This window comes from Mus caroli, chromosome X (genome assembly GCF_900094665.2).
Source record: "Mus caroli chromosome X, CAROLI_EIJ_v1.1, whole genome shotgun sequence".
NCBI lineage: Eukaryota > Metazoa > Chordata > Mammalia > Rodentia > Muridae > Mus > Mus caroli.
In genome coordinates, this window is record NC_034589.1 from 135,700,091 (window position 1) to 135,713,160 (window position 13,070).

Sequence of the window (13,070 nt, forward strand, 5' to 3'; positions counted from 1 at the left end):
TTGACTCTTGAAATGTGGATACTTCATTCCTCCTTAGAATACCGAGCAAAATACACATAGAGGGAGTTACATAGACAAAGTTTGGAGCTAAGACAAAAGGATAGACCATCCAGAGACTGCCCCACCCGGGGCTCCATCCCATAATCAGCCACCAAACGCAGACACTATTGCATATGCCAGCAAGGTTTTGCTGAAAGGACCCTAATATAGCTGTCTCATGTGAGGCTATGCCAGTGCCTGGCAAATACAGAAGTGGATGCTCACAGTCATCTCTTGGATGGAACACAGGGCCCCCAATGGAGGAGCTAGAAAAAGTACCCATGGAGCTGAAGGGGTCTGCAACCCTATAGGTGGAACAACAATATGAACTAACCAGTACCCCCAGAGCTCATGTGTCTAGCTGCATATGTAGCAGAAGATGGCCTACTCAGCCATCATTGGGAAGAGAGGCCCCTTGGTCTTGCAAACTTTATATGCCTCAGTACAGGGGGACACCAGGGCCAAGAAGTGGGAGTGGGTGGGTTGGGGAGCAGGGCGGAGGAAGGGTATAGGGGACTTTCGGGATAGCATTTGAAATGTAAATGAAGAAAATATCTAATAGAAAAATTGTTAAAAATAAATAAACAAATAAATAGATAAATGAATAAATAAATAAATAAATAAAGTTGTCCTTGGACCTCCACATAAGATCATTAATATATATGAGTACATATAGACACATACTAATATTTTAAAAGAAAGGCTACCTTTAAAATAACAAAGGGTTCTTACCATGATGTATATGAGTTCTGAACTTTTCAAGTATAGTCCTCAGTCATGTCATAATTTTCAACCTTATAGCAACTTTTTATTTTTTAAAATGTGATACTCGCAGAACTGGGAATGTATTCAAAGCATCCTTCATACTTACTCATGATGTGTACTTTCACCCAAAATTTCAGTTTAAAAGAACCATCCACAAAACCATTAAGTCTCATTTTTCAAGACTTGGCTATATCTCGATAGGTTAGTTTAAATTGAAAAATCATATTATCTTATTAATACAATGTTGAATAAAGTATGACCCATCTCTTGATGTATCTATATATAGATCTTTCGCCACAGATTTATGAGGAAACAAAGCAATTACTAGAATATAGTAAATTTACTGTCTGCTAAAGGTCTGTGCACCATAAAGTCTACCTAAATTTATTGAAGTTAACCATGATATCACACATGTGTAATGTCTTGAAAGGCTGATTCAGGACTATCACACACTAAGCCAACTTGAGATATATATCCATCACTTTAGTCAAAAACCCAACACTATTAGGACAAACACTGATTTTCAAGAAGATGTATTTGAAATTTTAAGAGAAATTGAGTTTAATATGACTCCTGATGGCTGGCTCTATGTCAAGAAAATGGTGGTTTAACAGAGGGTATCTTCATAAGCACACACTTCTTTGTTCAGATCCACATGGAGGCTCTGAAATCCAAAAAGAACTCTGTCACTAGCAAATAATTAATAATACAATTTCACTAGTACTAACAATTTAAAATTTTAACAAGCAAAGAAGAGAAACATTCCATGGACAGCCCATATTCTATCTATACAAAACACAGTATTAAGATGTTTTTCACCAAACAGTGTTCCCTTAGAGCCTATGCCATGGCTAGTTTTAAGTGTCAACTTGACACAATTCTAAGTCATCTGGGAAGGGGATTTCAATGAGGGAATTTCCAGGTCATGTGAACCTGTGGTTACATATGTGAGGAATAATCTTAATTACATTAACTGATATTGGAAGATCCAACCCACTCTGAGTAGCACCACTCCCTTGACTTGTACCCTGGACTAGGTAAGAATGGAGAAGGAAAGCTGAATGGTAAAGTGTGCATACATTTATTTCTCTCTCATTTTAGCTATAAATCTATGTGACCAGATGTTTTTGGTCCCTGCCACCTATGTCACTTTCTCCCCTCCCAATCTGTCTCCTGGAGTCTGTGCACTGTGCAATTTTCTCATCTAAAGATCTGGAGTATTTCATGTTCTTAGGTATTTTTCTCCTATTTTGACAGAATTAACCGCCACTCTCCAAAATGTGGGTTTTCAGTATCAAACTGACTACTTTCTGATGATATTACAATAATGTGTATAGTATCAGTTGTACCTTATAGTGAGCAGACAAATGTATAAAATGCAGGCCTTTGCGTTCTAAATGTATTACTCTGTATGTCTATTTGACATAAGCTTAACAGCTTACCAATGTGGGTTCAGGTTCTTCCTTCTCCACAATAAGGCAAAGAAGTAACAAAAGGAATATAAAGAAAAGACAAACTGGTACTATGAAAATAATCTTTGAGTCTGGCCCTGTGTAACCTATGATTAAAAAATATAACAATAAAAAGAGAAATGTTAAAGGTTTATAAAGACTCTTGAAACATTTAATACATAAGTAAACTGTCAATAATGCAGTAGTGGAATTTAACTGACATACTTGTCAATGCACAGATGCCACAATTGGTTCTGAGTTTAGCATACAGAAAATCTACTTTGATGTACTGTGATATGTATCCCAATTCAATTACAAAAATAACTCGCAAAACAATATAATTTTGCTTAAAATTTGATGTTGTGATATTTCTCATTAAAAACCCATAGTACATGAGTCAAATGATTAAACAAATAAATCTCATGTATCTCTTAAATCTCAAGAATAAGATATTATCTTAATAAAGATATGAGTATCATGATAAAAATACACACAATGCTAATGAAGCTGACCTTACAAGGTCACCATCTAAGATTTGTTGAAGCCTTAGAGGCTGAATTAAGTGACAAGACATTATGCTGCTGTTTGATATTTTAGATGTAGCTTCTCTTTTCTGCTTTTTTTTTGTAGGGTTTTCCCCTTATTTTAGTACTGGTAGAGATTGAACACCAGGCCTTGAGCATATTAGGCAAGAATTCAAGCATCCAAAGAAGACCTGACCAAGGCATGATGTGTTAATGTTACTTCTCCATAGAAATAACAGTCAGTAGATACACTTAAACTATAGAAAACTTTTCCAAGTCAAGTAGCTCAGATTTTTTTTTTTTTTTTTGGAATAACACACAGCATGTTAAATTTTAGAGCTAGACCTATACATCTACCTCCCATTTCAATTTGCCTTTGTCTTATTCCCTTGGGATCTTAGTTTGTCATAGAAAATTTTGAGCCAAATTCAAATGCTTAACATAGCAAAGATTTACAGGGGTAATTTCTGGAGAAGTAACAGACAGTATAAGTCTCCTGACATGCAGAATTAACAATAGCAAGACAGACAGTTCATTTCCTGATACTCTGTTTGTGTTCTCTAATCTAGACGATTCCTACAATGCAGAAACATTACTGTTCTACTTATTTCCCCCATCAAGTTCAGTTTGTGTTACCCAGTTGCTCATGGAAATGGGTCCTGACCTGGAATATGGTCAAATGAACAGGGGTCGTTATTAAAGAAAGCTGACAATGCCAACTCAAATTTGGAGTAGTAGAAAGGTAAGGGTGGAAGAGTGGTTATGGGAGGAGTAGAGGGGGTTAATACAATCAAAATATACCCAATAAATTTTTCAAAAAAACCATTTACTTTATGGAGTTTATATGATTTTGTGTGTATACTAATTGTAATAAACTATGCCAAATCAGATGGAAAAAAGACAAAAAATATTAAAACTAACAAAGGACGATTCTGAGCACCGGAACGTGGTCAGTGAACTGAGCTCAGATTTTTCATTCAGTTTCTCAAGAATTGTAGAAAAGTAGATATGTGTTGCTTAAACTAAGTGTGTTTGTGTGTGTGCATGTGCAATTGTCCTATTTTTCTATAACTTGAAATACCCCAAAATAAATGTAACCTAATCATCTAAAAGTATAAGCAATGCCAGAAAATCTTTGTTCTTAAATTGTAGGTCTAAGTTATCACTCTACCAGGAGATACCTGTCAAGGAAAAAGAACTCTCAGTACCCTACATTACTGATGAGATTATGTGTAATGCAAAGAAATGTATGTTATGATAATATAAAGAAATAAGAAAAATTTCTTTACTGATAAGTAAAGAAATCAATATAACCACTTTATACAATTTTTGTACTACTGACAAAATATAACTCAACACACACACACACACACACACACACACAAGTATTTTCCAGATTTCCAAAAGTGGCTTCAAAAGTAAAAAATGTAAAACGAGTAAAATTATTTTTTCTCTTTATACATATATCTCTTGCTTGAACTCTTGCTTACCAATACTATCTTCATCCGTATTCTCTACAGGTTGTATAATATATTTTCTTTGGTTATTATTAATTTTTCCCAACTTGGGAATAACAAAGACTTGACAAGAGTAATAAATACTGCTGAATATATAATCTCTGCAATCTGATACATGGTAAGTACTTTAAAAGTATTTAATAAACAAAATTGAACAATGTTTTTGCTGTAGGTAGAGGGACGTAGAGACACCATTCCACTATAGTAGAAGCATGTGTAAGTGTTTACACTTACATCCATATATAAATAACAGCATAAGCAGTGCTGAATGGAATTTTCTTTAATTTTGAATAATTATCAAATAATTTATAGTGATATAAATATATTCTGAATTAAATCATACTATGTGCCACCTTCTAGGCCTTTATGTTTGGATCATTATGAAATCTGAAAACATTCTTATCATAAATCACTTTCCATTCGTACAGAAAGTAATGGCTTTAACTAAATACAAATTCTGACATGGTTAGTTTTCATTATCAGCTCGACATGCTATAGAATCATCTTAGAAGAGGGGCTAGATGAGAGACTGTCTAGAGCAGGATGGCCCATGGGCATGCCTGTGAGGCACTCTGTTGTTTGGGTTAACTGAGGTGAGAATACCTGTAATAGGATTTTCCCTGTCCAATTAATTTAATTATTTATACAACAAGAAGCCAGTGATTGGATAGGGGAAAAGGGAGGCAGAGCAAAGAGTGGCAGAGATGGAGACAGACAGACAGGTAGAGAGGAGAAAGTAAGATGGAGGCCAATGAACAAAATGATTCAGAATCCGCATGGTTTTAAATAGCCACAGGTAGATGTGTTATCATATAGGGATAGAATAATTGGGGCAACTTGTCTAATATAGGTGGGCAGCCTGTATCATTATCAGTTGTCCCTGATATTATTGTATGGGCATCTTGTGAATTGAAAATTTATTGATATATAAATCTGACTAATTAATTATAAATTTCTAGAGTTTTGTTTCTACCTGGTTGCTGGGTGTTGTGGCAGCTGACCACTGGGTGGGGGTTGTTGCATGGTGCTGGTGTGGCAAGAAACGGCCAAGGGAAATTATTGAGTCTGGATGCACTATTCCACGGGATAGGCCCTGGACTAAATGAAAAGGAGACAGGGGCCTGACCAGTGGCAATGTGAATGCACTCATTGCTTTCTGCTCTTTAGTGTATATATGAGGAGCAGTTTGGAATTTCTTCCATCTAAACCGCTTTACTGTGATAGACTGTATATAACCAGGAATCCTGAGCTAAGTAAGTCCTTCCTCCCTAAGTTATTTTTGGATAGAATATTTTATCACAGCAACAGACATGAAACCAGGACAACATGTCAATTTGAAAAATGATCAGTAAGTATTGTTAAGACACTTGGAGCCAGCTGTATCTCCTTCTTAAAAATTCTGTTCTAGTGAAAATTGAAAGCACAAAAAAATATTGATTAAAATGGACTCTGGGCTTTGCCCTAAGAACTATGAAATGCTTATAAAAGACAAACAAAAATATTACATTAAAACAGAACAAGATATCTAGTTCCAAATGAATGTTAGATTTCCAGTAAGCCTATCTTCGATTGAAGTACTTACTTTTTCTCCATTTACAGATGCACAAGATTATTTGATCTCCAATTTACAACTGCACTGAGAAGAAATACATTTTGCTACCCAATAGCCCCAGTTACTTAGTTCTCATCCTTATAGTGCATACCTTCCCAACATTCCTCTTCACTCCATTCGCTCCAAATTCCATCATCTGCACAATATATATTGACCTTACATCTTACAAAAAAGCATAGATCTTCACTTTCATTTGCTCTCTTCTTCAACTTCATATCATTTTTGTCTGTGGCAGACTGAAAGCCAAGGAAAACTATGGTGTGTTTATTTGAACTCAGTACAACAGCAATGATTTCATCTCTCTGCTTCAAAATGTTTTGGGACATAAAACAACAGTATTGAGTTACTAGAAAAGTCCACTACTCTACACTGATTTTTAAAGGCATTTTCTTCCACTACTTCTCTGTATTTAACTTTATCTTTTGTTCTTTTATAGATTACTTGTAATAAGAAACATCATGTGCAATAAGTCACAACTCTACATAGTTTAGTGTCCACAATATCCATATTAGTGTCAGATATCCTAGGTTCTATAAATGGGAAAAAGTTATATGGGAATTACTGAATGTTGATTTTATGGAAACCAAAATATTCATCCTGAAAGTGCACCCCCTCCTCTTTTTGGTCTGATTAACCTTTAAAGTCTCATGTAATAATGCTCATGAACTGACACAAAACTACCACTTCATATATAAGACTACCACAAGATACTCAGATGTTCTCACAGGGATCACAAGGGAAAAAAATCCTAAAGAAATTACTTCAGGTTTACACTTTAAAATGCTGCAGAAGTCTTCTAATATGTAATTATTGCTTTTTATTTATTTAACTTATCTACAGAGCCTTGAAAATAAATAGTATAAACTTAAGTAGACTGGCAATCAGATTTTGAATCTATTTTAAACTGACTGCCAAGTCAATTAACCAGCCTGGGCCATCTATACTTAATCAGTAAGCATTTTTCTCACCTGTATATGAATTGAGTCATTGAAAACTAGTAGTTCACCTTCTTGTCTCTACCAATTTCTAAACTGGAAATAAATAAAACGAGGTATACCAAGGTGGGGTAAAAGAAATCACCATATCATTGAGATTTGGAGTCTCACAATGATCACTTTCTTTACAATCCTTTCTTCTCTAGAAAATGTCTAGTATACCTGAGGACTCTTAATTTTGACCTCATGATTGTACTTAAAGAAGTGGTTTGTGTGTGTATGTGTGTGTGTATGTGTCTGTGTTTTGTTTGAGTCTTATTGGAGTTCATGCAATCTATTTCAATTTCCTTGAGATATTTCATTTATTAACACAAATTGAAAACAAGTGACTAGACTGTATTTGCAACATTAAAATTGGTGTAACTAATTAGACTTTTGTTTAAATATACATATATTTCCTTTGTCCACTGGATTTGGCCTTCTGGAAAATAAACTGAAATAATTATCATGGTCTAACTCTTTTTTGAACAGCAACAGATTTTGATTATCCAGTATCCTATTACATTTTAAAAAGTTATATTTATGATTTTGGCAAATAAGTACAATATCCATACCTCCCAGGAAATATCGTCTTCTCGGATCACAATTTCATAAGTGTAACACCTTGGTGGAATGGGTCCTCCAGGTGTGCTCCATTTCATTCTAATGTCAATGGAATTCTCCACACTAATATGAAGGAATTCTGGTGGCAATGGTTTAACTGAAAAGCAGAAGGAAACTATTTCAATATGAAAGTTGCTAAGTTAGCAGCATCCTTCATCTAAAGCTTGGGACACTCCATAAGCAAAACTTTCAGAGACAAACTACATGGGTCAAGATTATTCTCATAATGTGACTGAAAACCAGTTGCTTGCCAATCAAGGTGGACTTCTTAAAAAAATGTGTTATTTGAGAAACTCACCCCCTCTCTCTGTCTCTGTCTCTCTGCCTCTCTCTCTCTCTCTCTCTCTCTCTCTCTCTCTCTCTCTCTCTCTCTGTCTCTCTCTGTGACTGTGAGTGTGTGTGTGTGTGTGTGTGTGTGTGTGCAAGTGCGCGCATGTGCGCATTGTGTATTTGGAGACAGAATTTCTCTGTGTAGCCTTGGCTGTCCTAGAAATTGCTTTGTAGACCAGGCTGGCCTTGGATTCAAGAGGTCCACCGGCTTCTGCCTTCCAAGTTTTGAATTTAACAACATGTGCCACCATCATCCAGCATGGGAAACTAATTTTTGTTCGTTTGTTTTTGATAAAGCCTACACTGATAAATATTTAAGGTCAAGAGAAAAAAATAAGAAGCCTAAGTCATTGCAATCATTATCCCATTTTTACAACTTTAGAAACAACCAAACCACTTTTACTACAGCTACTATTGTGACTGTTTTCTAAGTAACACATATGTTGTGGTCACTATATATCTGGCATTGCACCAGTTCTGCCTGATTATAGAAACTTTCACACTTATAACTGGTAGAAATAAAAATACAAATTCTGAAGAAATAAAAATGTTTTGGTTCTCAATCATTTATCATTGGATGCCATGATTAATAGAGTCTGTGGATTGCCTTTTGCTTCTGGGTTTGCACTACCATCGCTTTAATCAATCTCACTCTCTTCTCTTGCATCTTCTGCTCACTTAGAAATAGCCTAGAGGAAAATCAGCAAGTTTTAAGTTGACTTCATTTGCTCATGTCACCTATATTTTGAAGCTGAAAAACTGTATAGCTGGATCTGATGGGTTCCAACTTTGAAGATCCATTAACACAGATAAAAAAATCTTTATAGTCTGATGAGTCCAAGTTGGACAGTTTGCATCCAACATTTTTTTCATTATCCTGGAGGTAATCAGCACACTGTAAGGCATGATCCAAGCCCTCATACCTACAACACAAGAAGCAGTTTAGGAATTGTTTAGTAGCATTTTTTTTTTAATCTTGGTGCTCAGTTTTAAATCATGTTATTATATTATATGAAATGCACATATGAGCACAGTATATTGATTCAGTAGATTATACATATACATATAAACACACATACTCATATATACATATATATGTACATATACATATAACAATAATTATTTTTAAAAGATGTCATGAATTTGAGTGGAAATGAGATGTTACAAGACCAGTTGGAGGGAGGAGAGAGAGGTAGAAATGATGTAAATATGCTACACATGTACAACATTCTCAAATAAATAGAGAAAGTTAAGTTATAAAATGGATAACACAAAAAAAGAATAATTTAACAGCATTTTATGCTTTAGTGCACCTACTATTTGCTACATGCAACAATAAGATCTATATATTCAACAGCAGGAAAAACAGGAATAGTTAACATCATGTAGCTTCAGTTTATTGCTAATCTTCATAAATTCTCAAAGGAACTCAAGTATTATCCATCTATTTACTTTTTGATGACTCATCAACATTTGTGAATTAAAGATTGCTAATACTTAGGTAGCCTTGGTAACATTTGACAAAGAAAACAATTTGAGTAGAAATAAGATTAATAAATGCTTTTTAGTATCTTAAAAGGGTCTACTTATTGGCTTATAGATTGATCCTAAAACAGCTACCTTATTAGGAAAGGGAAAAACATGTTCTCTCCACAGAACGCTACAGAAGCATATTAGTAATTCGTGTGCCAAGCTGACAGGTAAGTTAACTCAGTGTCCTAATTAAAAGGACTAAAAGATTAAGTTCATGTTTTAGATCCATCCTTGCTTGTCATTTTTCCAGTTTAGACTAGCTTCTAGCCTTTTAACTTTATGACAATAGTACATCAGAGACTGTATATTCAGACTTAGTAAAATTAGTCCTGCTTGTGGACGTTGTACATCGTGGTGCGGAGCCTAGTGCGCACCACGATGTACAACGTCCACAAGCAGGTCTCCACTAGAGACCGCGCAGGACTCAGACCTGCGTGTACTGATTCGTGATCATACGAATACAGTATGGCTACCGCGTGGCGCAGAAGATTACTGCGGGGGAAGGTCCAGCTTGACCGTTTTTGAGTTCCCTGTGTGACACACCTGATTTAAAGGAGGTTGGTATCTGATTCCAGCTAAAAACCAAAAATACCTAAGGCTCTGCCTCCCCTCCCCAAAAGATACCAAGAGCCACAGATGTGGGTCGTTATAAAACCCACGGGAGGAATCCGGTCAATGTCCACCCAAGCCAAGGTTAAAGGCCCACTCATCTACGGATGAGAAAATCATTTGATCACCTCAGTTAAGCGTTGCCTTATTAAACTTAATTTATAGGGGGGAGAGAGGTTGGAGACCATACTGTCGAAAGGGCAAGCCCTTCACTACCTCCCACCCAAATAAAAAAGCAATTGGCCTTGTACTAAGGAGCCAGCCGGTCTTGCCCCTTCTCCCTGTTTCCCTGCCTGTCATCCAAAATTGCGGACGAATATCAACTCAGTGTTATTCTTTAGCCAGGGTTCCAACGCCCTACTTAAAATGCAACCAGGAAGTTACCTATTCAGCACTAATTAGCATTATAAAGTCAGAACCTACAGTTCAGCGCTATTCTGTTAGTGGTTTACTAGGATAATAAGGACAGTCTTAGCCAGATACAGTTTACCATTAGAAAAGTTAGGGAATCCCATGGAAACAGGTTTTTTCTTTAGCCCTAAGAACTCAGGCAGAACTATTGAACATAGATAATTTTTCTGCCTCAGGCCAGCCTTTTCTTTTTTTTTNTTTTTTTGTTAACTAATGGGAGGAGATGTGGTTTCCCTTCCCCCACCTGCTTGAACCTGCTTGCTCAAGGGTGGAGCTTCCTGCTCATTCGTCCTGCCACGCCTACTGCTGGACCCTGCCTCTTTGCTGCTTGGAGGCACACACGTGTTCATCTTGCTACAGGACCCTGAATTACTTGGCGGGAAATCGGGTTCCCTCCCCCTTCCTTTATAACTGAGTGTCTGGAAATAGTAAAATTGAGCTTTGATCGAAAAAAAAAAAGAAAGACAAAAGAAATAAGATGTAAAAGCAGATATATAATTTTCTCAAGTTTACTAAAATAAAAAGAAATCCTCTGATATTATAGCACTATGATATGAGCCTGAAAACCCATGACTAGAGGAAGAAGTGAAATGAACAAAGCAAAGTGCAGTGTAACTTTTATCAAGTAACCTGTACTTTTCCCTTTACCTTAAGCAAGAGATTTTACCATAGCATCCATCAGTGGAAAGAGAGGCCCATTGGTCGTGCAAACTTTATATGCCTCAGTACAGGGGAACGCTAGGGCCAAGAAGTGGGAGTGGGTAGGGGTGGGGGGTGGGGGGGAGCATGTGGGGGACTTGTGGGACAGCATTGGAAATGTAAATGAAATAAATACCTAATTAAAAAAAAATAAAGTTAACTTTGTATGGGTGATATAGCTGGGATGAAAGGGCTTGTTAACAACTGATTCTTAAATCAATAATTCCTGACTTATCCCCCGCCAAAAAAATATTAGCTTGCAATGTAAAATGTAATTTTGGCTTTAAAAGCAGCCGAAAATCCCTTCTAAAATGAGACCAGCATAGCAGCTGATAAGGAGCTAGTGAAAATATCTAAACTCTACTAAATGTAGTTTCTACCAAGTGCCCTAATTTAGGGAAGTGTTTAAAAATTTTAGTCTTTGGGAAAGTTGCCTGCTTGCAGTGCAGGAAACTCGATATCCATGATTGACTTTGTTTATTCATTATTCTTTGACATAGGATTTCACTATACACTATCCTGGAACTTACTATGTAGCCCAGTGGTCTGGTGTCAAATTCATGATTGTTATACATTAGCCGCCCAAATTCTGGGATGACAGGTATACATCAATATGCCGAACAGTTGTTTAGGTTTACAAAAATTGACTGTGTGACTTTGTGTCTGTGAAAAATGACATACACTCTGTGAAATGTTAATTTTTATTTCTCCCCATTTTACTAAGGGAGGATAAGTTATCTTAAACATGAAGGGACACTGTGAAGAGTGGCTTCCTCTCTTCTTTGCTGTGTTTTTTTTTTAAACTAGAGCAGTGTTTCTCATTTAACAAATGTTTAATATTTATTGATTTAATTACCAAAAATTTAGAAATTTGTCCATTCAATTTAAGATATGGAAAGTGAAACATTCCCTTAAGAGGAAACTGTTTGCTCAAGGCTCCCTAGCTACATGTTGCCAGAGCAGGGTTTAGAGCCCAGTTCTCAAAAGCACTAATCCTTTATGCCCAATCATTTATATATTGTGTTTTTCTTTTAAAAGATGCAATCAGAGTGTGGGCTGAAAGTTCACAAATACTACAAGCTTGGCTTATCTTGCTTTGTCTTTCTTTGGTAAACGTACAATCTCTGATTTTTCCATTTATCCATGTTGCCATCCTTGGTTTTATTCATTTAATGATTAGTATTAATCTATTATGAGTACGGCCTTCTGTGATTAGTTAAGAGAAATGTGAGAATTGATTCACATCCACCAATCTTAAGAAAAAACAAACAAACAAACAAAAAAACAAAAAACTTGAGGAGACAAAATATGAGATAAGTTTGAGTATCATCCAAACAAAAAAGCAAGTGCTATAAAAAGTTCAGTAGCAAAGATGAACAGAAACTGGCATGATCAGCAGAGTCAATGAATTTAGACATCACATGGGCCTAGAAGGATGAAAAAGAATTGGTAACCAAGTGAGGCAGAGGCCATTCCAGATTGAAAAATGCACAAAAGTCAAGACATGGATAAGGAAAAGAAATGTAAAGATGGATCTATAGAGTAGCATACTGATCCTGGCCATAACAAGCTATAGTTCTGGAAAGGTAGTGATACAGTGAGGTGAAAACTTGAAATGCAACCTGATTTGATCCTGGGTATAATATGCAGGTACTGGGGGTATATGGTCAGGAGATGCTATATGAAAAGACAAGGAAGACAAAGGTAGCTCCAGGATGCAGAAATGAGCAGAAAAGAAAAAATGGTACAATCTGAGCAGCCACCATTTGGGAGGTCATGGCAGATGTCCAAGTGAGGAATGAGGGGAGTCTAAAGGAAGACTCTTACAATAGAGAAAGGAAATGAAAACCAGATGTGCAACTTAGCAAAAGAATGTCAGAATGTGGTGGGTGATTGTATTACCATAAAGCAATTAAGGAACTGGCTGCTGACGGGGGGCAGGGAGGGTGAGGGGGAGGGTTATGTTTTCGCTGGTCCACCAC

The 13,070-nt window shown here is 36.3% G+C and overlaps 1 protein-coding gene across 4 annotated transcripts in view; it reads right to left on the bottom strand.

Moving 5' to 3' along the window:
• Positions 1-1,268: 1,268 nt before the first annotated feature.
• Positions 1,269-13,070, bottom strand: part of Il13ra2 (interleukin 13 receptor subunit alpha 2) — a 41,020-nt gene continuing 29,218 nt past the window's right edge. For all 4 annotated transcript variants that reach the window (XM_029473334.1, XM_021153905.2, XM_029473333.1 and 1 more), the window contains 5 exons: positions 8,575-8,759; positions 7,458-7,603; positions 6,000-6,144; positions 2,247-2,362; positions 1,269-1,468 (listed from right to left, as the gene is read on the bottom strand). In XM_029473334.1, the coding sequence (XP_029329194.1) occupies positions 1,412-1,468; positions 2,247-2,362; positions 6,000-6,144; positions 7,458-7,603; positions 8,575-8,759 (649 nt within the window). In that variant the 3' untranslated portion in view covers positions 1,269-1,411. The remainder of the gene's footprint in view (positions 1,469-2,246; positions 2,363-5,999; positions 6,145-7,457; positions 7,604-8,574; positions 8,760-13,070) is intronic.